The following is a 25534-nucleotide window of genomic DNA, read 5'->3' on the forward strand; positions in this document are numbered from 1 at the left end:
CCTTGTAGGTTTTTAAGGATATCTAAAAGATATGGGCCATGTGACTATTCTTGAAATGCAGAAAGAAATAGATACAGGACCTGGAAATAGATCAAGGGCCAGAGCCTTGGGGAAGTTTATCTTGGAGAAATACAGTGGTCCCTCCATATTTGTGGATTTGACTTTTGCTCTTTTTGTATAGTCTTGAAGGAAGAAATCTCCTGATCATCCCATGGGATTCTGTGATCAGCTTCCAGCAGAAGTCAACTATAGGGTCATGCTGGAAGACCTAGAAATCCCTAGAAAGGGTTTTCTTAGGTTCAAAATGAGCAATTTTATTATTTGCACTTTTAAACTTTTATAAGGGGCCTGTGATCCCAACCCCAGCAAAGGTGGTGGACAGTCTATGGTTTGCTAGACTGAAACCTGGAGAGGATTTCCATACTTTTAATGGCTGTCTAGAAGAGGAAGTTTCAGCAGGGGTTGTTTATTTCTTTGCTATGTGATAAGCAGCCCCTGCTGAAATGTTCTCCCCAGACAGCCATTAAAAATACAGGAACAATCTCCAGTTTTCAAGCTGGCAACCTTAGTGTGAAATAGGACTGGATCAGGTTTGACTGTGAGGTTGTTTCCATGATCTTAAGCAACCTGCATACCAATCCTTTTTGACACTTTTCACATTATTAAATATATTCCTTCAGATTACATTCTAAACAAGCAAAGCCATATGTTACAGCAGTCTTGTGGCACCTTAAAAGAGGAACAAAGTTTTTTTTAAAAAAATGTAATTGGTAATTCATTAACAATAAACACAACAAGATTAAACAAACAACATAACAGATGGGATATAATCATATGTGACAGTTCCTCAATGGAAGGCTAAAGCAGATGGTGACAGTATTCATAGTAAGTAATCTGGTGCTAAATTGAAAACATCTTTCCAAAGGGGAAGTTGATGAGAAGGTGGACGAGGAAAAGCTATTTACATCATTAAGCCTTTGTAGATAAGAGGCCATTTCATCGGGTGTTTTGTGCCATAATACATTCCTACGCCATTAAGACTCTTGTTCTTTTTTTATAGTAAGGATTGTTCTGTTTTTCTTGTATAGTGATGCTTTTTTCCCCTTGTGGGTTTTGGGGTTTGTCCAGGTTTCATGAATAAAATATACTCACACTGATATTCCACTACTTATCTTCACATAAAGATTTGAGCTCTTCTGTATTTTGTGGCTGCTCTTAGCATGATTATTGTAAAACAAGATTATTGTAAAACTGAATGCCAAACCATATCAGTATAAGATCTTAGGAGGGGCCCAAAATTGCTATTTGAATTGTCAATCTCTTGTGGCCAGAAGTGTTTTGGATTTAGGATTTTTCTTTCTTTCAGATTTTATAATATTTGTATTTGCCTATACGTACACAATGAAATATCTTGGAGATGGGTCCCAACCTTAAACAAAAATCCATTTATGTTTCATATACACATGACGTGGAGGTATTGTAAAGCATGAAACAAAGTTTGTCTACACTGAACCAACAGAAAGCAAAGGTGTGTCTCCGTCACTCATGTGGACAGTTTTGGAATTTGAAGTGCCTAATAATAAAAAATAACAATAATGGATTTCGTATCACAAAATCACAAGTTGAACACTTCCCAAGCATATAGGATTGTGTGATGTATTTTCGAATGATGCACGCAGATCCAAGTAAGGTGGTCTTTTGCAGTTGACAGATCGTGATTTTGGCAATGTTTATTGTTTCCAAATGCCGGCTGAGATCTTTTGGCACAGCACCCAGTGCGCCAATGACCACTGGGACCACCTGTACTGGCTTATGCCAGCCTTTGCAGTTCGATTTTGAGGTCTTGATAGTGGCTGAGTTTTTCCTGCTGTTTTCCTCAATGCGACTGTCACCTGGTATGGCGACATCAATAATCCAGACTTTTTTCTTTTACACAATCGTGATGTCTGGTGTATTATATTCCAAAACTTTGTATTTTTGTATGTTCATTTTCCACAACTTTGCGGGTTTATGATCCCACCAATTCTTTGCTGCTGGCAGGGGGTACTGGTGACATAAGTTCCAGTTAATCATCTGGACCACAGAGTTGTGTCTTTGTTTGTAGTCCGTCTGTGTGATTTTCTTGCAACAGCTGAGGATATGATCCATGGTTTCATCAGCTTCCTTGCACAGTCTGCATTTTGGGTCATCCGCTGATTTTTCAATCCTGGCCTTAATTGCATTGGTTCTGATGGCTTGCTCCTGGGCTGCAAGAATCAGGCCTTCTGTCTCCTTCTTCAGGGTTCCATTCATACAAAATCCAGCATATAGATCTCATTTGCTGTGACATACTGTGCTTTTGTGTCAATAATAACAATAATAATAATAGTTTTATTTCTTACCTGCCTCTCCTCATGGCTCCAGGCAGGTTACAGCATTACTAAAACATAAGCACATCCTTTTAAAACACTCCGTAAAATACACATACACAGTCTTAACTGACATTCAAACATGTAGTCACTAGAGCCTATTACCACACTTTAACCAATGTGGCTGTACCCCGTGGGATTCTGGGGTTTGTAATCCAATGAGGCCCAAAAGCCCATTGCTTGAGGAGTCTAAACTACAGATCAATTTCCCATGGGTTTATGATGGGCTTAATGGTTTGGCTCTGGTGGGCAGAATGGGGTTAGGCCAAAGTACACAATGTGAAAGTTGGTAAATGTAAATAAGCAGAATCTTTACTACAGTTTTTAAACCAAGATATACCCTGCAGTATAATAAAGTCACTCAGGTTTGTGTAACAAGTAACTATTATTACTATTATTTGATTGTCAAGTAAACATAGAGCAAAGTTCGATTGCCGCCTTTATTTATTACTGTTATGGACTTGCAAAAGATTTGTTCTAGTTTCATTGAGCCAGAATATGGTTTATCCCCCCTCGGGGGTTGAGAAGGGCGGGGTAAAAGTACCAGAAATAAATAAATAAATTGCCTCAGTCATTGAATGCCATATTCCAAAGCCAGGTTTTTACTTGTTTTCTAAACGATAGGAGGGAAGGGGCAGATCTAATCTCTAGTGGGAGGGAGTTCCAGAGCCGAGGGGCCACCACCGAGAAGGCCGTCCCTCGTCCCCACCAGACGCGACTGTGAAGATGTGATTTAATGCAGCTGGCTACTAACTAGTTGCGCCCCAGCCCGATCCTGATCATATCTGATAAAACAGACAAGGAAAGGTTTTGAAGGGACAGATCTAATCTCTAGTGGGAGGGAGTTCCAGAGCCGAGGGGCCACTACCGAGAAGGCCCTGTCCCTCGTCCCCACCAGACGCGACTGCGAAGATGTGATTTAATGCAGCTGGCTACTAACTAGTTGCGCCCCAGCCCGGTCCTGATCATATCTGATAAAACAGACAAGGAAAGGTTTTGAAGGGACAGATCTAATCTCTAGTGGGAGGGAGTTCCAGAGCCGGGGGGCCACTACCGAGAAGGCCCTGTCCCTCATCCCCACCAGACGCGACTGCGAAGATGTGATTTAATGCAGCTGGCTACTAACTAGTTGCGCCCCAGCCCGGTCCTGATCATATCTGATAAAACAGACAAGGAAAGGTTTTGAAGGGACAGATCTAATCTCTAGTGGGAGGGAGTTCCAGAGCTGAGGGGCCACCACCAGACGCGACTGCGAAGATGTGATTTAATGCAGCTGGCTACTAACTAGTTGCGCCCCAGCCCGGTCCTGATCATATCTGATAAAACAGACAAGGAAAGGTTTTGAAGGGACAGATCTAATCTCTAGTGGGAGGGAGTTCCAGAGCCGAGGGGCCACTACCGAGAAGGCCCTGTCCCTCGTCCCCACCAGACGCGACTGCGAAGATGTGATTTAATGCAGCTGGCTACTAACTAGTTGCGCCCCAGCCTGGTCCTGATCATATCTGATAAACCAGGAAAGGTTTTGATGCAATTTCATTGTGTGCGTCCCTTTCATTCATCCCAGTTCATTGTGCAAGGATTATGATAATAATTTCCCCTGGTGAGGCTGAAGTCCAAAACATCTGGAAGGTATAAGTTGCATCTAACACAGTGGTTCTCAACCTGTGGGTCCCCAGATGTTTTGGCCTTCAACTCCCAGAAACCCTAACAGCTGGTAAACTGGCTGGAATTTCTGGGAGTTGTAGGCCAAAACATCTGGGGACCCACAGGTTGAGAACCACTGACTTAACAGGTCATGAGGCCATATAATTTCAGCCATAGCACTGAAACTATGTCAAACTGCATGGATAGAGATAGTACAGCAATAACACACAGGCCAATCTATCTATCTCTGAGAGAAAGAGGAGGGAAAGAAGGCAAGGGGCGGGGCTTCGAGTGGCATTCCCAGAATGCCGCGCGGCCGGTGGGCGGGGCTTTCTCTTGCTCGAGCGCTTGCTGTCGGCGGTTGGAAGGTGAGCGCGGCCGTTGGGCGCGTGCGGGGTGGGGGGGATGCAGTTCAGAAAGGCGACCGTTGGAAGGGCGAGGGAGGGGGCGCTGCTTTGAGGGGTCCACATTAAAGGCTGGGGAGGCCTCCCGAGGAAGGTGACTCCCTGAGAGCCGTGTGCTGACATTGTCTTGCCTTCACAGCCCGTTGGGCTCTCTCTCTCTCTATGTGCAGTGTCCTTCCCAGGCTAACGCTGAGGCATTCTGGGCAGGAATTCAGCAGGGACAGAGCTTGGCCCACACAACCCGCAGGCATTCAGCCTCCTCTTTCCTTCGCTCCACCTGTCAGTTCTCTGCCTTCCAAATGTTGACTAAGGTCTCTTCCACACAGCTGTATAAAATCCACACTGAACTGGATTATATGGCAGTGTGGACTCAGATAACCCAGTTCAAAGCAAGATATTTATTTATTTATGACATTTATATGCCGCCACTCCCCTGGGGCTCGGAGCGGCTTACAAGAACGGCTAAAATCGAACAACAATTTAAAACAATTTAAGAACAGCAATATCTAAAATCAAAGGCCTGTCGAAACAGGTATGTCTTACAAGCCCTGCGGCAGAAAGCTGAGGCATGGACTTCAGGTGGCAGAGTATTCCAGAGTGATGGTGCCACTGCTGTAAAGGCTCTGCGTGTGATTGCTGATCTATTGGGAATTTCCAATAGATCTTGGTCCTCAGAACGGAGGGATCTCTGGGGTTGGTAGGGGGTGAGCCGGTCCCTCCGGTACATCGGCCCCAGACCATGCAAGGCCTTAAAGGTGAGCACCATCATTTTGAAAGTGATCCAGTGCTCAATTGGTAACCAATGCAGCTGTAGTAAGATTGGGGTTATGTGGCACCTCATCAGAATTCCCACAAGAAGCTGAGCAGCTGCATTTTGTACCAACTTGAGCTTCCTGATCACCGACAGAGGAAGGCCAATGTAGAGGGCGTTACAGTAGTCCAGTCTTGAGATGACCGTGGCCTGGATCACCGTAGCTAGGTCGTCCCTGGACAGGTAGGGGGCCAGCCGTCTAGCCTGCCACAGATGAAAAAAAAGCAGTTCTGCTAATGGCGGAGACCTGGGCCTCCATCGTCAGCAGAGGGTCCAAAAGGACTCCCAGACTCTTTACCAGTGACGACGGGCGTAGTGCCTCGCCATCCAAGGTAGGCAGCTGGATATCCCCACTGCCCAGTTGACACAGCCATAGGATCTCCATCTTTGCTGGATTCACCCTCAACCTGCTGGCACACAGCCATCCAGTAACGGCCTCGAGGCACTGATGGAAACAATGGGGTACAGAGTCCAGTCAGCCTTCCATCTTCAGCACAAGCTGAGTGTCATCAGCATACTGATAACACTCAAGCCCAAAACCTCGAACCAGCTGAGCATACAATACATTATATTATTATCATAGTACAATAACAGTATTATATATTCCTATATTGTACTATACCATTATATTGTAATATTAGTAATATTATGTGGAATATAAATATATAAATATAATATATTATTATATTATATTACATTATAATATAACTATTATATGTATATATAATATATTACATTACAATATATTGTACTATATTATATTATTAGCATAGTGCAGGAGACAAGGTGGAATCTGGCCCCCTCTCTCTTCACTCTGGCCCAGAGTGGCAGTTGGTGCTGTGGGGAGGGGTCCCAACTGATGACATATGTAGGAGACAAGATGGAACTGTCCCCTGCCCCCCCCTCTCTGCACTCGGGCCCAGAGCGGTGGTTGTTGCTGGGGAAAGGGGTCCCCAACTGATGACATCTGTAGGAGACAAGATGGAACTGTCACCTGCCCCCCCCCCTTCACTCTGGCCCAGAGCGGCAGTTGGCGCTGGGGGGAGGAGTCCCCAACTGATGACATATGCGGAAGACAAGATGGAACTGCCCCCCCTCCCTCTATGGACAATCTGCCATGATATTCTGGGTTATATGACTGTGTGGAAGGGCCCTTCAAGATTCCCAGGACCCTTCCACACAGCACTATATCCTAGAATATCAAGACAGAAAATCCCACAATATCTACTTTGAACTGGGTTATCTGAGCTCATACTCAGATAATGTGGGATTTTCTGCCTTGATATTTTGGGATATAGGGCTGTGTGGAAAGGTCCCCCAGAGAAGAGAGTCAACAGTATTGACTCAGGGCCCTTCCACACAGCTATGTAACCCAAAATATCAAAGCAAAAAAATCACACAATATCTGCTTTGAAGTGGATTATCTGAGTCCACACTGCCATATATTCCAGTTCAAAGCACAAAAGGTGGGGTTTTATTCAACTGTGTGAAAGAGGCCTCGGAATTATTAAACCAGGGGCAATCATCCAGTGGCCCTACAGATGTTATACTGCAAATCTTGAAATCCTTAACAATTGTTTACATTGAGTAGGGTTGATGGGAGTTGCTATTTGAAAATATCTGAAGTTGCTCACCCTTGAGTTGAACCTGGCCTTTCCTCTGCATGCATCTATAAGGGCCCTTCCACACAGCCCTATAACCCAGAATATCAAGGCAGATCACCCCAAATATCTGCTTCGAATTGGGTTATCTGAATCCACACTTCCATATAATCCAGTTCAGTGTGGATTTTATACTGCTGTGTGGAAGGGGCCTGAATCATAAGTATTAATACCCTTCCTCCAAAGACTTTCTTCCTATCCCTTGTTTAACTCTCCTTCTACTGGGTTGCTGTGAGTTTTCTGGGCTGTATGGCTATGTTCTAGTAGCATTCTCTCCTGAAGTTTTGCCCACATCTATGGCAGGCAGCCTCAGAAGATGTGAGGTCTGTTGGAAATGAGATAGTGGTATTATATGGGTTGTTGTAGGTTTTTTCGGACTATATGGCCATGTTCTGGAGGCATTCTCTCCTGACGTTTCGCCTGCATCTATGGCAAGCATCCTCAGAGGTAGTGAGGAACCACTGACCGCAATGAGGAAACACAACATACAAACTATCTACAGACCCCCCAAGAAAATCCAACAAATGCTACGTTCAGCAAAGGACAAAAGGGATCCTCTCACTTCTGCAGGAGTCTACCGTATACCATGCAGCTGTGGACAAGTCTACATAGGGACCACCAAATGCAGCAATGCCCAAACACGAATCAAGGAACATGAAAGGCACTGCATACTTCAACCAGAGAAGTCAGCCATAGCAGAGCACCTGATGAACCAACCTGGACACAGCATATTTTTTGAGAACACAGAAATGCTGGACCGCTCTCACAACCACCATGTCAGACTACACAGAGAAGCCACTGAAATCCACAAGCATGTGGACAATTTCAACAGAAAGGAGGAAACCATGAAAAAGAACAAAATCTGGCTACCACTATTAAAAACTCTAAAATTGAAACAGCAAAACAGCAGAGGGAAAACAATCAGGCACATCTAATAACCTCTCAACAAAAGATTGCTCCAGGCACTTCCAGGCTATCAAATGCTAATCAAGGAGGTCAGTTGAAACATTCACACCTAGCTCCAGCAGACAAGAGTCCTTTGTCCCACCCTGATCTTTCCACAGATATATAAACCCATTTTCCTAGTTCCAACAGACCTCACTACCTCTGAGGTTGCTTGCCATAGATGCAGGTGAAACGTCAGAAGAGAATGCCTCTAGAACATGAACATATAGCCCGAATAAACCTACAACAACCCAGTGATTCCAACCATGAAAGCCTTCGATAATACATGGGTTTTATATATCTGTAGAATGACCAGGGTGGGAGAAAGAACTCTTTTCTGTTTAAGGCAAGTGTGAATGTTGCAATTGATCCGCTTGATTAGTTTTGCAGTTTCAAAGCCTGGCTGTTGCTGCCTGGGGGGGTCCTTTGTTTGGGAGGTGTTAACTGGCACATGACTGAAGGCAGTCCGGAATTCCCATATTTTTGAGTGGTGTTCTTTATTTCCTGTCTTGATACTGGTATTTTTTATTACTGGTAACCTCCAAAATAGTGAACACTTCACAGGTATATATATACACCCCATTTCCCTCATTCACACAGACCTGTGAACAAACCTCTGAGAATACTTGCTGTGGATGCAACCAAAACGTCAGGAGAGTATGCTACTGGAGCATGGCCATGCAGCCCGGAAAACCAGGAAAGCCTTCGACAACACATTTCTTTCCACTTCTTTTTGTTCCCCCATCCTCCGCCCCTGCACTGCTTTTGAAATCTGAAGCTTCATTGAGGTGGCATTTGCTCTCTGGTGCTCTGTGAAGTGTCATGGTGCATCAATATATTAATAGGATTATAAAAGCCTGGAAGGAAACCAGCTATAACAGGAGCTGTTAAAATTTGAATGCCAGGAAGCTGGGGAACACATTGTGTCTTAAGTAAGAGTAGGAACTGGGCTTTAAATTTTAAATTCTCAAGGAAAAATTGGATGTTTAAGGAGGTTGTAGGTATGAACAGAGCTGAATGCTGAAAATGGGAGAAACAGAAATGGGAGACTGTACATACCTACAGCATCCTTATCTGGACTTCCAAAATATAAAACATTACAAAATCAAGCATTGTCTACATGGATACCTGAGATAGTGACGTTTGTTTTCTGATGGTTCAGTATACACCTCTTAATGCACAAAGCTATTTAAAATATTTCATAAGATTACCCTCATGTTGTGTGCATATAAGGTGTTTGGAAAACATAAATGAATTTCATGTTTAGACTTGGGTTCCATCTCCAAGATATTACATTGTGTGTGTATTTGTATGTGGATATATGGATGGGTGGGTATGCAAATACAGGCATTCCAAAAGCCAGTACACTCTGGTTGCAATACTTTTGAATTCAGGATACTCAACCTGTTTGGAGCCCCTGGTAGCACAGTGGGTTAAAGCGCTGAACTTGCTGACTGAAATGTCGCAGGTTCTAATCCGGGGAACAGCGTGAGCTCTCCCTGTTAGCCCCAGGTTTTGCCAGCCTAGCAGTTCGAAAACATGCAAATGTGAGTAGATCCATAGATACCACTTCGGCGGGAAGTTAATGGTGCTCCATGCAGTCATGCCAGCCACATGACTTTGGAGATGTCTACGGACAACACCGGCTTGTAAGAGTCGGACACGACTGGACTTAATGTCAGAGGAAAACATTTACCTTTACTAACCTGTTTTTTCTTTAACTTGCTGTCAACTGCCTTTAATCCTGTTAGGAAAAGCTGGGATATAAATTAAGTACTATTAATTAATTCATTGCAGGGGTGTATTCTTGAAGAAGCCATGGGAACAGATCCAGGGTTTGATCTTTATGCTTCAGAAAGGTTAGAAATTGTTTATGTAGCTGTAAGCAAATGCCTTTAAGATGAAAAGGAAGCTTAGTGTAGGGAGTCAGGGAGGAAATATAATAGCTGTGCAGATTAAATTCATAAAGTTTATTAGAAATATCTGCCTAGATTGCCTGCTGTTGAAAGTTGCATATTGTTAAACCTGGACAGGAAAGAGGAGCTGTAGGTTTGTGTTGGTACATTGAGGAGATCAGTATGAGGTCAATCTTTTCTGAGCTGCAGGGATCAAATCCAAGCCAGCAGACTGGATACTCAATAGGCATATCTGAGTGAAATCAGGACAACCAGAAGAATAATTTTAAAAGTTTCAGTATCATACAGTACATGATTTTCATGTGTTATTACATTATGCAAGATTGTGTATTTTACACATTACAGTATTATACGTACTATAAAGGACTTGGGGCAATGGATTCAAATTTCAAGAAAGGAGATTCCACATGGACATTAGGAAGAACTTCCTGACCATAAGGGCTGTTCAGAAGTGGAACTCGCTGCCTCAGGGTGTGATCAAAGTTCCTTCTTTAGATGCTTTCAATCTGTCAGGAGTACTTTGATTGTGCTTTTTCTACATGGCAGAAGGGGGTTGGACTGGATGTAACAAGGTTATGAAAATAATATTCAAATAGTAGCTTTCCTGAAGGTTACAGTTCTATGAGTGTTGAACTAGAACTTCCAGAGATCCAGGTTTGAATATCCACACAGCCATGGAAACTCACAATGTGATTGTGGATAGCTCTCATTATTTCTGCCTAAGGGGAAGGGCAATGTCTAACCTTCTCTAAATAAATCCTGCCCAGAAAACCCTATGAGATGAAGTTGACTTGAAGACAGAAAAAACAAAATTGGGAGTCATATGATTGGAAGTGACAAGAAAGGGAAAATGAACTAGAACCTGCTTGTTAATTACCAAGTAATACTAAAGATGACTTAAACATTCATTATCTTAGTGAATGATATCCTTTTTAGCTAGTTTTGGTAATCCAGCCCGTTAACTGATTTGAAACATATATACTGATATGACCTTCCTCAGAACAGCAAAAATTGTGTGGTGATTATCTTTTTGAATATGTATGTATGAAAATTTAAAAAAAACGAATGCACAGCTAAGTACAGTGAGAGCTTCTGATGGAGTCAGAACAGGTGGTGGGACAGGAGGAGGCAAGGAAGAAGAAAGCTTATGTAAAAGCAGTCATGACAGATCAGAGACAGAATAATAACTAGAAGAGATGCTGCTTGGGAGCTTTTGAAAATTTGGGCAAGCAGATGGGTGGGTGGAGGGAAAATGCTATGATGTAAAAATGGTGAAAATTCATAGGATGCATCTAGGACACTTTGATACAACTTGTACAGCAGCCAAAATGCATGAGACTAGTTTAAATTTTTTGCTGTTCTATAATTCTTTCCTCATTTAAAACAACACATTGCTGATAAGCTCTCTCATTAAGCTCTCTCTATGACAATTACAGAATGACTGAAGATTGAACAGACAATGGGATTTACGTATCCTGATGGAATTTTGTGCATGGAGACAGATTGTTTGCTATGGCATCTGAGACAGAAAAGGCCCATGCTCTTCTCCAGTCGTTCAGCACAGCCTCTATCATTTCAAGCCTAGGACTGGGGATTTTCTGCTTTGTAGCTGATAGACTTTTGCAGTTTTCCTTCATTCAGCAAAATGACTGGTTGCGGGCGATCTCTGATAACACTGTGCATGGTGTTGTGGGATTGTGGTCTTGGGCAATAGTGATTGGACTCAAGAAGAAAAGTGACTTTACAGAAGTCTTGTTAGCTGGTTTCCTCTCATCTGTAATTGACATGGATCACTTCGTTTTAGCTGGTTCTCTTTCATTAAAGGTACGTAAACCACAGATAATTATCTGAATTGTTTTGAAGGAGTGACAAGTTTCTGATGATTTGTGAATTTCTTTGTTGTTAATGCTATTTTTGTCACTACATCATAGTAACAAGTTTATCATCTTTTTGATATCAAAAGAAACAATTGGAGCATGTCTTAGCCTGGAAGCATAGAGTATAAAGTTAATATTCTGGATGAATTATTGTTTGGATTACTGTAATGTGCTCTGTGTAGGGTTGTCTTTAGAAAGCATTCAGAAACATCACTTGGCCCAAATTGTTAACAGGTTGAGTGCAAAATGGATTCTATATTCTATTCTTTAGACGATCACCCATGGCCGAGTCTTAAATCATAGAATCATAGAATCAAAGAGTTGGAAGAGACCTCATGGGCCATCCAGTCCAACCCCCTGCCAAGAAGCAGGAATATTGCATTCAAATCACCCCTGACAAATGGCCATCCAGCCTCTGCTTAAAAGCTTCCAAAGAAGGAGCCTCCACCACACTCCGGGGCAGAGAGTTCCACTGCTGAACGGCTCTCACAGTCAGGAAGTTCTTCCTAATGTTCAGATGGAATCTCCTCTCTTGTAGTTTGAAGCCATTGTTCCGCGTCCTAGTCTCCAAGGAAGCAGAAAACAAGTTTGCTCCCTCCTCCCTGTGGCTTCCTCTCACATATTTATACATGGCTATCATATCTCCTCTCAGCCTTCTCTTCTTCAGGCTAAACATGCCCAGTTCCCTAAGCTGCTCCTCATAGGGCTTGTTCTCCAGACCTTGATCATTTTAGTCGCCCTCCTCTGGACACATTCCAGCTTGTTAATATCTCTCTTGAATTGTGGTGCCACAGTCTTTATCCCTCACAAATGACTTGTTTCCAAGCTCTTCTCTCTTTTTGACTGTCGTCTCATTCTTGTTTGGTGGGAACAAGAGAGAGGACCTTCTCTATGGCTGCTCCGAGATGTTGGAAGTTCCTTCTTAGGAAGGCTAGGTTGGTTTTAGCCGTGCTCTCTTTCTCTGCCTATTCAAAACATGGTTATCCTACCAGGTTTTAAAATTGTTTCTATAATGGGCTTCAGCACTTATGTTGATTTTTATATTGTCTTTCAATTAGTATTCAACATTTTAAGCTACAGTGTTGAATTGTTTTTTAAGGAATGCTATAATTTTTAATCTGTGCTGTTTTTAATAATGTGTAAGTTTCTTGAATCCTATTATTGAGGAAAGTCAAGATATAAATGGGTAGAGAGAGCCACCTTGGTTTGAGTGTTCAATTACAACTCTCGAGATCATGGAAACCCATTGGGTGTCCTTGGAAAGTCACACTTTCTCAGCCTCTGAGGAAAAAAGGCAACCTTTCTCTGCACAAATCTTGCTAAGAAAAAACCATAATAATTTTTTTTTAGGATCACCTTAAGATTGAAACAAGGCATGCAACAACAAATGAATAAAATATGTGGCTCTGTACATATGTGGCTTCACCTGTTGATTTATGTTGGGCCCATATGTTTGACGGGGTTTTCTTGGGCAAGGAAATATAACCAACAGTATTCATTAGCACTCCAATTGTAGTACTAACTGCGACTAACCCTGATTAGCTTCCAAGGTAAAATAAAATTTGGTGCAGTTAGCATATTTAAGATGGAATAAAAATGACGTTGTCATCCTTGTTGTTGCTTCTGGGGCTGAGATTTCTTGTCCACATATGCATTGTTAAAACCAAAACGGTGATGAATATCCACTCCAACATTCCTTACCATTCTTTGGTTGCACGAGCTAGGGATGTTTGTTGCAGTGTAAATTTCGTTATGGAGAGAATTGGATTTAGACAATATATGTTCTATGACACTAATTTTCCCCATCCACCAGCTCTTTTACTTGTCCACAGTCTTTATCCCTCACAAATTAAAAGAAACAAGATTGTTAGAACATAGATTTGAGTTTGAACCCAAAAGCACCAGATTCAAGTAGAGAGACCACCATGGTGACATGTCCCCAGAGCTTGTGTCATGAATCCTAGAGCAGGAAGACACACAACAGCCTTTGCTCAGTATGTGTGCCTCACATCTCAAGCTGTAGAAATGGTTTAATAATCCCCCCCAAAATCTAGTCAGATACATATTTGTGAATGTAGTCTGTGCATCTCCAGTTCATCCACTCTGTGGACTTGTATAGAGATCTTGCTAAATACAGTGTACTGAAATCTTTGTAATAATAATGTTGGAGGAAACTTGCTCTTCAGCTTGTGATGCCATCCTGCAGGCTTCAGTTGTGCAGAAGTCAGATTCTAAACAGTAGAAATGAAATGGAATGGAAACTGAACCTGATGGTGTGGATCCCCAGAGGCCCATTTCTTCCTCCACGGCCCAAAGCTGAAGCATATTACGTTAGCCTAGCTCTGAACCCCATCATAAAAAGCGGCATGAGAATGAGGGACTCTAGATGGGATTCTCTAGTGTGATTATAGTCCCAGATGAAGCACTGCTTCACACAAGGTATAGTTAAATAGTGGAGATCCGTACCACATGATATACCGATATCTAGCAACTTTGGTTTTAAAAAAAGGATTAGTTAAATTCATTAAAGGATAAGGTTTTCATAGCTACTAGCCAGTGCCTTTCTGATTGCTCTCAACAGACCCTTATTCTGTCTTAATTCTATACAGTACTACCATTCCTTTGTTGTTTACACTATTGATAACCACTAGGTATGAATGAAGAAAATTGAATTGTTCTATCAGTCTTACTGATGCTTCAGATGCAATAGGTTTGGCATAGTCCTACTAGCATCTGTCAGAAAACCCATTGTTCTTAACTTCTACTATGTGTTCCACCATGGATCAGTGAATGAAGTACAAGAGGAGAAGATATCATCAAATGCAATCCATTATAAGAACAAAGGAATGACTGGATAAATCCCAGCTCCTGTTGAGTGGTATCAGTTATGGCAATGTGGCATCAAAATAGGATTGTCCCTTCTTTGCTCTTGTAAGATCCTGGTGATTTTGAATACAATACCATAAGTTTCTTACAGAGTGTTTATGTGTCTTCATGTTACCTGTCAGTCTATGGCAACATCATGAATTTGATAGGATTTTCTTAGGCAAGTAATACTCATAGATTGTTTTTGCCAGTTTCTTTCTCTGAATTATAGCCTACAACACAATGCAGTGGTTTGAGCATTGGACTGCACCTCTAGAGACCAGGGTTGGATTCCTTGCTCGGCCATGAAAACCAACTGGGTGCTCTTGAGCAAGTTGTTCACTCTCAGCCCCAGAAAGCACCATTTCCTTAAGGTCATTAAAATTTGGAAAGGACTTGAAAGCCCACAGTAACCTGATATTCATTGGTAGTCTCCCATCCAGGCATTAATCAGAGCTGATCTTGTTTAGCTTCCAGTATTAGATGGAATATGGTGTTTTTATGTTATGAAAAAACAACTTGGAAAGAAAAAAGTGACAACCACATTGTACTACATCATGGATAAAAGCTATCCCATTTCAGAATATTTTCCCATGTGAATTTTTTCATTGTCATCATATAGGCACCATTCTCAAATATTTTTCTAAATATCAAATTCTCAAACATCTTTTTTCATCTTTTCTGTCTATTTTTTTAAAAAAACATCCTGGATAGTTCTTTATTGCACTTTTTTCATCTTTGCTTCACCCATCTTTGGAAACTACACACTTTCCGTATAAATGGATTTGATTTTAATTATCCAATTTGCATAGCAGGGCTACACATTATCAATTTGGTCTTGTATTGAAATTCAGAATACATTCTAAGCATTTTGCTATAGAACTACATGTGATAGCATTTAAAAAAATGAAAATAAAACCAATTTAGTGTATTTTATGCATTTCATAATGTTTATGGAAACCTACTTAGTTTTTTCCTGGTTTACTGTCTCTTGTTTAGTGAGTGTTTATGTAGGAAATGATGCATTTGAAGGGAAAATATAAAATAGGAGTGTGAATTAACTATGTATTAGATCTTGACTTTGGAAATCCATCTTTTCTTGTTTTAAAACAGAAGACATGAAAGCTGTGTCTTTTCACCCTGTTCCAGTAGATGGCACACTTCACAAGCGATCTAATTGCAGACCAGTTTTGCAAGTAGCGTTCTTAATTTAAAGACCAAATCTATATCTAAAATTGGAGTGTGGGGGATATGGTTATGTGTTAAAAATATATTTGTAATCACAACCTCAAAGCACGTCAAAAATGATGGCTAACCTTGTTAACCTAAGGCTTTAATTGCATTTAGATAGGTGAATTGAATTAAAGTAAAGTTTATCATAATATATCATCATACTGTGGTTTTACAGTTCATATGCCCTGCTGGAAGAAACAAATGGTTTAGTAAGATCAAATGTTTTAACATTTTTAATGCTTTTATTCCAGCAAGAACAGTTATTTTCTGTTCTTACATGTTTTCAGTAATTGCAATGATTCTGTTTTAAGTTCTGTTAATTTGACCTATGTACTATTTATTTTTTTTGTATTGTTTGAACTGTTACTTGCTGTAAGCCGCTCTGAGCCCCTTCTGGGAGAGCAGGTGGGATATAAATAAAACTACTACTACTACTTCTCCTCCTCCTCCTCCTCCTTATTATTATTATTACATGGTTGCTCTTAAACACAACAATAATTTTAAAAGTATCAGGCATCAAAGCAGCATTAGTAGCATTGTTTTTCTGGACAGAGATGAAGATCCGTTTAGTCTGATAACACCCATTAGAATTATAAACATATTGTTTCTGATCATAGCACCTCTGCATACAGGTAACAATGTAGGTCAGTGATCAGAAATGATAAAATAGTGATTTCAAAATTAGAAGATAACGAGTAGAGACTTGCAACAAAATAATACAATTAATTGCTGCTGTGCATTGTCTACCTACGTTTTTTGCAAGATGTCCCTGCTCTAACTCAGATCTTATTTCCTCTAATAGTAATAATAACAACAATAACAACTTTATTTATATCCCGCCACCATTTCCCAAAAGGGACTTGAGGTGGCTTACAAAAGCACGAATATACAAAGTACAGTAAAATACATTTATAACACAATAACAATGTCAATCAAAATAAAACAGATATACATAAAACAGTATAGAAAAGCCCCTACTAATTTAGATAAAATACTTGATAAAACGCATCCATAGCTGCAGATTAAAATAGGCTGTATCAATTTCAGTCGCATTAAAGTGCCGGAGTCTTGGTCCTCAAATTTTAACTGATGTTTTAACCATGTTTGAAGGCCTGCTTGAAGAGCCATGTTTTCAAGTTTTTCTGAAAACATTGGAGTGTGGGGGCTAGCCTAATTATTTATTTCATTGTCTACATGAAGTTAGTGGAATGTAGAAATGCTGTCTGTAACTGAGGACTTGATTTGGCCTACTAAGGGGTCTGGGTGACAAAAATAACATTGATTTTTGCTTTAATTTTAGAGATATGAAGATTATTGCCTTAAAATGACTATTACTGTAACATGTGAGGAATGGGAATTTGTGAGTGGAAATCCAGACTAACCACATCTTAGATGTGAAATCTTAATAGTGTATTACACTGCTGAAACTTAGCTTTTGTCAGCATAGTCCTTCAGCCTCTATAAGGACTGCATGGTAGGATAACTACATAATTTGTTCTTGTTGTGTGCCTTCAAGTCTTTCCCAACCTATGGTGATCCTAAGGCAAACCTTTCACAGGGTTTTCTTGGCAAGATTTGTGCAGAAGTTTGCCATTGCCTTCCTCTGAAGCTGAGAGACAATGACTTGGCCAAGGTTACCCAGTGTGTTTCATGGCTGAGCAGACATTTGAACTATGTTGGAACATGTCCAGAATCATAGTCCAACACTCAAACTACTATGCTACATAGTACTCTTTGAAATGGTGTTCCACAAGACCAGCCCATAAGCTACCAGTTTGCAGCGAGTCTTTAGGAAACTATGGAAATACAACAATAATAATATGGTATATATGGGACTGGTCCTTGGCATATAGAAGGGAAAAAATACCATCAGATGTCTTGGAAGTCATTTTTTCAGCACAGAATGGGGTCACAAGCAGTGGATGGCATTGCAGCATTGTTTTAAGACAGGTCTGTACAACTTGTAGTTCTCCAGGTGTTTTAGCCTCCAACTTCCAGAAGCTCTAGTTAGCTTTTCCAATAATCAGGAATTCTAGAGCCAAAGTCCTAAACACCTGAAGGACCATAAGTTCTGCAGGCATTTTTAAGCCATTCTTTCAGTCAAATCTGCCATTAAAATGTAATATATGTGAACACTATTGCAGGAACTTGATAAACCTCTTTCTCCAATGATCTATTAGCATTCATTCAAGGAGAAATATTTCTGTAAATTCTCAAGAAATTCCAACGAGACTTCAAATTTAGTAGACAAGTATATGGCCCAGCTAGGTGTCAAAGTCACCCAAGGGCTGAGAAAAGCGGTATATAAATGAAGTAAATAAATAAATAAATAAATAAATAAAGTCATGCTGGCCACATGACTTTGGAGGTGTCTACGGGCAACGCCGGCTCTTTGGCTTAGAAATAGAGATGAGCACCAACCCCGAGTCGGATACTACTGGACTCAATGTCAAGGGAAAACCTTTACCTTTACTAGGTGTCAAAGTACTTATCTTGAGTGGTAACAGACACTTCCGTTTTTCTCGAAACATGTTTACCAATTCAGTAAATAGCTGTTGGAGGGAACTATCCCAGTATCACAAACATCCCAGAAGAAGAGGTTTGAGCAAGATAACAACCAAAAGGAATGTTATACAAAAATATACAGGAGCAGAGATAGTGAGGCACACAGAATAATCCCTGCCAAAATATAGGCAAAAACTGGGTTCAGTTCTGTGTAGATTCTAATTGTTAACATACACTTTTATTGTAATGCAAGCAACTTTGTGAATTGTGTGTTTCTTTCACTCAGGCTGCCTTGACTCTTCCACAAAGACCATTCCTTCACTGTTCTACTGTGATCCCCGTTGTGTGTCTGACGTTGAAATTTATTATGCATCTCTTGAAGCTGAAGGATTCTTGGTGCTTTCTTCCCTGGATGCTGTTTATCTCCTGGACTTCACATCATGTTCGAGATGGAATTCGCCATGGTCTGTGGATCTGCCCATTTGGAAAGACTGTTCCTCTGCCTTATTGGCTTTATGTGGCAATCACAGCATCTTTACCTCATCTGTGTTCTTTTATTATGTATTTAACAGGGACAAGGGAACTAATGTCGATAAAACATGGGATTCATATCGATGTTTAAGGATGGTTGTGGTTGTGTCACCAAATAATTCACTTGTGATATAAACTCATGTCACAAAGCTTTATATAGCAGGAGTATTGATTCCTTGAGGCCAGTGTTGCACAAGGTAATGTAATCCACTGATGTCTTAAGTTGTTACTTTATCAGTGTCTCCTATAGACATTTTTCTTTCTTTTTATTCAAAAATTGGTTAAGTATTAAAAAGGATGAACATCAGGAAGCAGTTGAAATATGTTACCCCTTCTCTGCTTCTTTATTAGAAGAATGAAAGAGTCATAGACTGGAAACAGAAAAATGTTATGGGCCATTTAGGGCAGCATTTTTCCTGGGAAACAAAGACGACTATTGTGGGCGTCCTCCTCTTCAGTTCCAATTTATTTATTAAAGCCTTCCTCTTCTTTTTCCTCTACTATAACTCCTTTACTCCTTGTCATTTTCTGTTCTGAGATTTCTGTCTCTACGCCTTGTGCTTTCTTTAATTCACTGTTATATGTACTGATCTGTTCAGTTAAAGAATCCTTAAAAAGCTGCTAAAAACCAATACATGTGTAATAATATATATTACTTAGAATTGCATTTTAATTGTATTTATTATGTTTTAATGGTATTTTTAACCAAACACCAAGTACGATTTAATTGTTCTTTTTATTTTTATAATCACTTTATTTTAAATGAATCATAGTGTGTGGTTGTTAGCTGCCTTATATTTCCTCATGGAGAAAGCTGGGGGTTATCTATAAAGGTAATAATAATAATAATACCCAAAAGTGGTGATATACCACTTTATATGATTTACACTTTGTTTAGGTTTGGGATCAACAACTGGATGCTTCAAAGCCACAGCTCAGCTTCCCATAGAGCATTCCCTAATCCTTCATTGCCACATTGAGAGACCATTGAGAGACGGTTTGCGGAGATCTTCTATTTGTACAGTTTAACATATTTAAAAGATTGCCTTATCTCTAAAGGTAAGAGCTTGGGACAGATTGCAAAAGGAGTGAAGCAAACTCCTGATTGTGTTAAAATGCTGCTTGTGGTAAAAGTGATTGATGTATTTCTTTAAGGGTTTACACTGACATAAAAAAACGAACAGTTCTGGAAAGGTATTGTGGGCTCGGCGTCATGTAAGCCGCACCGAGTCCCTTGGGAGATGGTAGTGGGGTATAAAAAAAGATTATTATTATTATTATTATTATTATTATTATTATTATTATTATTGGCAGCTCAAAAGATTTTCCAGTTACTGTACATGTGTTCTTGTTCTGTTTTAATTTGCTAACTAACTGAAGTGAATTTTAATATTCTTTCTGCTTTGCAGAAGGATACTTAACTGCTATTTTATTTTATTGCAACACGTTAGATTAATGATTTTCTAATAGAAATACTGGTGCATGTAAAAATAGTGACAAGTTTGTGGAAATGGAATTAATTCAAGGTAAGTTTCTCATTATTGGTAACTTTCTGTAAGAGCACTTTTAAATCAAAACTACTGATGGAATCCAATTTCTTGGTTTTTGAAGATCTTCTTAAACAAATCATTCTCAAATTTGCCTTAGTGGCTGAATCTTTTACATAATAGTGTCTGTTAAATGTAGGTGACTGTAGAATAGTATTGTACGGTCATGGTAACAAGAAGGCTTTTCATTCTTCATGCATTTTACAGCTGCTTTTAACAACATAATTGTGACTAAAATAGAGCTAATTGTCCCCCGCACCTTAAAATAGAGATGGGGGTGTTTGTTTGGTTATCATGTTAAGCCAAGCAGTGGTTGTATTCCCAAATTGGGAGAATTTTAAAATGGAACAAAATGCAGTTAGGCCGTAAGTTCCATACTGGAAATGATTATATAGTAGTTATGATGTAAACAATAAAGAGACCACATTTGTACACTTGCACATTTCAGAACTAGAGTAAAAAAGATAATGGGCGACATCCATGGATGAGCATATGGTCACGACTGTTTGTACTTTACATTTTGTTGCACAAAAAACTATTGAAAATAGTTGTCTATGGTCCAGTGCCAGTCTGCAAACTGGCTGCTGTAGCACAGAGGCTATCCAGGGAGTGGGAAGAAACAGTTGTATTCAGTGGGCACAAATATGGTATTGATACCAGGCACATTAGGGGGAAATTCTGGTCCTCACATCAAATAAGGGCCTTAACGTCCAGTCCATTATTCTTTTTCATAAATGGAAGTCTAAATGTGGGACAAAAGGTAATAGCCATATCTCACAGTTGTTCCCCTTCGGAGACATGATATATTGGGACCTTGAGGTACCATTTGCAGGGCAAAATTATGGATGGTGTAGTGGCAGCAAGAGTTGAGCAGCTTGGTGCTTCTTTTATTTTCTTTTTATAAAAAAGAAAAAAGAAAAGAAACAATAACAGTTATTTTTCTTTTCTTTTTTCTCCCCCCCCCCTTTTTTTTTTTTTTTTTTTTTGATAAAAGTTAAGATAAAATGCTTACATTGACCACTGGATAAATAGACCCAGGTTTTGGGGCAATCTTTTAACTAAAAAGTTCTAGGCATACATTAATATATAGAATGCTAAATAACATTCATTAATAGTAGGCACTGGTTCGTTTTTGGCTGTTTGGGCCAATATTTTAGCATAGTATCAAACATTTTCTTGCAGTCTGTTGCATTCAATCATGTTAATGACAGGTGAGCTAAAGGTCTGTGTCTTAGATAACAAATCTTGAGATTTTATGAAGCCTCCAGAGAGAGGCTGAATTGCAGTTGCTGTTATTGCTCACATTGGCCAGGGCAGATGGAAGTTCATTCCAACAATATCTGGAGGGCCACATATTCATAGCCTGTTTTATTTGATGACAGTTGCTTCTATAGAGCTAAATCTATTTTAGTCCCACCTAAAGTAAATGTATTGAAATTAGGATGACTTTTAAGCTATACTGCCATGGGTTCTTGCTCTTACTGAAAGATGGAATACTTATCCAGTGCCCCATACAGACAGATTTCAAGGGGATGTTTTCTGGGATGCTATAAAAGATGGGAATAACTAGAAAATGCTTAGGAACATAGGACACAATGAGTTAAATCAGGGGTCCTCAAACTAAGGCCCGGCGGCCAAATACGGCCCTCCAAGGTAATTTATCCAGCCCTCTCTCAGGGTCAACCTAAGTCTGAAACAACTTGAACACACACAACAACAACAATGCTATCTCATCAGCCATAAGCAGGCCCACACTTCCCATTGAAATATTCTTAAGCTTATATTTGTTAAAATTATTCTTCATTTTAATTATTGTATTGTTTTTAAGTGTTCTTTGCACTACAAATAAGATATGTGCAGTGTGCATAGGAATTCATTCATGTTTTTTTCAAATTATAATCCGGCCCTCCAACAGTTTGAGAGACTTTGACGTGGCCCTCTGTTTAAAAAGTTTGAGAACCCCTGAGTTAAATTGTTTGTCCATTTTGGCCTAGATTTCAGAACTAGCATTGTCCATTTCAGTCAGCAGCCATTCATTTGGGCACCTGGCAGAGATCTTTACTAGCAATCTGATCCTTTTAACTAGTGATTGAATTTAGCATCTGTCTCTTCTTCAATACCAGAGTAACTGCTGCTGTCAAATAGAGACTTTAAACAAGTCTTCCTAGGGCATGATCACTAGCTAATTTTTTAAAATGCTTACTTAGACAATCAGGCCTGAAATGGCATTTATGTTCCCTGCAGTCGACTTCTAAACATATATAATAGGTGAACTTATGCAACCTTTCAGGTGTGAGTAAACTTCCTATTATGTTTTAAGCCATCCTTTCTATGTTGAGCAAGAGCCTTATTTGTTTAGCACAATGCCAAAAAACCTTAATTTTTTAGTGTGAAGAGATACGTATTTTTTCTCAAAATATTTTAGGAATTTGTGTTTTTCTCTATTTGGCACACTGTGTTGAGAATGGTGATAGCTTACAATTTGAACCTTGAAAATGGAATTTTGCCACAAACATTTACCATGATATGAAAATAGATGTATTCCTCCAATGTCCTTAACTGAAAAGTGATAAGCAGCCAAATAACAGAATGGTACAATATGTTTATGCTTTGTTCTGAAGTTGCATTTGCTCTCTAATACAGTTTCCTTTTAAAACCTATTTAAGTGTTTGGAGTTGGGTGCCTAAGATTTTGTAATGCACACAGCTTGTTTATCAGCTTTCCAAAGTCATGTGTTACTTTTACTTACTTCTTCTACTACTTTAGTACAAAAGTGTTACAGGATTCAATCTTATAGTGGTACAGAGTTCTAGAAAGGTGTGTTCAGTGATAAATGCATGCTTATGCAATAATGTCTGGAATTGGACATGTTTGTCTATTTAAGCATGCTTCAGTTGGAAACAGTCCACCTTGTCCGCACAAAGTTTTGTTCTGTTCCCAATTGTTTTATGGAAGCAAAAGTATTCACTCCTCACTTGCATAAAAGTATCATAGCCTCCAAAATACTTTTCATTTGTACTATTTGTAGGATGATGTCACAGGCATTTCAGATCTTTTAAAGAAACATAACATATTTTAAATTGTTAGAATTTTCTTGCTTGTTTGCATGCTGCAAGTCGCTTCTGGTTGCTTCTGGAGTGGTTAGGATGATAAGAAATACTACCTTTGGGGTTTAATTACAAATGATGAAATAATTACCTGAAATGCAGAGAGTCCTTGAGTTACAAACATTCAACTTATAAATGACTCATAGTTCATAATGGGAGTGAGACAACAGGAAATGAGAGAAATCTACCCCTAAGAAGAAAGTTCACTCCTGAAAGAGTTATAGGGAAGACTTGTCTCCAGTTAAGCTTTCTCACCAATCCTTGTTTCCACAACAAGCCATTTTTATGTCCAATTGTCACAGGGACAGAAAGTGAGGTAGAATCTTCTGAACAGGGGCACAGCAAAACCACTCACACAGAGGTGTTAACCCTTCCTTTTGCTATCCAAGGCTAATATACTCTTTTAACTGGAATTACACTTAAGAAATATATCTGTTTGGGCTTACAAATGAATTCCATTTCAGAACAAACATAGAGCCTATCTTGTTTGTAACTTGGGGACTGCCTGTATACATAAGATTATCAAGCCCTATCTGGGTCCTTTGGGGAAGTCACCCCTACTCATCACACTATAGTAGCTAAATTTTAAATGGATAGTGAAATTTGTAGTAGAATTTCTTTTTTTGATCCTAAATACCAAATGTTAAAGGAAGCTAATGGGTGAAGTGACATGAAGATGCATCATCATCATCATCATCATCATCATCATCATTATTTATACCCTGCTTTATCTCCCCAAATGGGATTCAAAACAACTTGACATAAAAGCATTAGTATACAATTTAAAATATACAAACAGTAAAACAGAATTAAACACAAACAGCACTAAACATTCACAGTTAAAATCCACTGAAAACATTCGAAGTTAAAAAAAACACCACACCCCCTGACTAGATCTTCATTACTTTTCTTTTAAGGTACGGTGGAAACTCTGAAATTAACAAAAATAGTTAAATATTGTGGGTGGTTTTGAGTTAAATTGTTCTAGGGTGTAATGAAGCAGAAATCAAAACACTTAACAGGCATGAATTACCATCTAATATTGACTGTACTGTCTCTATATTAATTCAGTAATCTGCTCTTCATCTAGGATTATCAAATCATCTTACAACAATTGATATTAATAACACAAGTCCAGTCTAAGACATTGTGTTTCTTAGCACTCTGTTGTCGCCCATAACAAAAGATGCACTTTATGGTATAATGGATTTGCCTAATTGTAGCTATTATATGAGAGCTTGTTATGACAAGTGAATTACCTGGCTTAACATTTCCTAGACAGGTATAAAGCACGTTAGTAAACATTTCATACTATCCATAAACTATATCATCTCTAGTCACACAGAAAATAAATCAGAATTGAATAAAAATCTGATTTCATCAGAACTTGAATACGAATTGAATCAGAATAAAATCAGTAAAAAAAAAAAGGAATGCCTCGGGTCAAAAAAGTGCTTGAACATGTTCTTTAAGAGCAATCTGAAAAGTCTTGAGAAAAAAAGTTGAATTTTGCAGGGAAAAGATAGTGTAGATATCAGGAAAACTACTTTAGAAAAGGTATTCTATAGCTGGGATACTATCACTGAAAAGCCTTCATTGACACTTGAAAATTTCCACTTGGCCTGGTTTTATGACTGCTGTTATAAGAACCAGTCAATGAAATCATGCCATCACCAAGAAGTATCATTCCCTGAAGCACGCACTTGTTCCAGTTTCTCAAAAGAAAAATATTTTAAGTTACTGTAAATGAACTGTATGAACAATGTGTAATAAAAAGTAATTGTAGAGTTTTGTGACTACTGTTCCTTTCATTGATTTCAAAGTAAAAGCATAAAGAGTCTAAGAAGTTTAGCTTGGCTGAAATGTAAATTTATTTCACATTACTTCTACTCTTCTCCCTGCTTTCCAGCATCTCCACAGTTACAACTTCGCAATCCCTGAAAAGGAAAGAGGTTTTCTTTCAACATACTGATATATGTTCACGTTATCTATACATTTTGTGCAAATTGTTGACCACAACTGTGACTGTATTGTTTCCAGAGTTAACAGTAAAATGGCATTAAAATGTTTATCAGTTGTA

General features: G+C 39.4%; 1 protein-coding gene across 2 annotated transcripts; it reads left to right on the forward strand.

Moving 5' to 3' along the window:
* Positions 1-4358: 4358 nt before the first annotated feature.
* Positions 4359-25534, forward strand: TMEM267 (transmembrane protein 267). Of its 2 annotated transcripts, XM_060761456.2 has the most exons (4): positions 4372-4420; positions 9671-9732; positions 11226-11613; positions 18556-25534. In XM_060761456.2, the coding sequence occupies exons 3-4, from the start codon at positions 11302-11304 to the stop codon at positions 18889-18891; spliced, it is 648 nt and encodes a 215-aa protein (XP_060617439.2). In that variant the 5' UTR covers positions 4372-4420; positions 9671-9732; positions 11226-11301; the 3' UTR covers positions 18892-25534. The 2 variants fall into 2 exon arrangements, with proteins under 2 accessions (XP_060617438.2, XP_060617439.2); XM_060761455.2 differs by lacking the exon at positions 9671-9732 and having other exon boundaries at positions 4359-4420.

The sequence above is a fragment of the Anolis sagrei genome, chromosome 2 (genome assembly GCF_037176765.1).
Source record: "Anolis sagrei isolate rAnoSag1 chromosome 2, rAnoSag1.mat, whole genome shotgun sequence".
In the NCBI taxonomy this organism is placed as follows: domain Eukaryota; kingdom Metazoa; phylum Chordata; class Lepidosauria; order Squamata; family Dactyloidae; genus Anolis; species Anolis sagrei.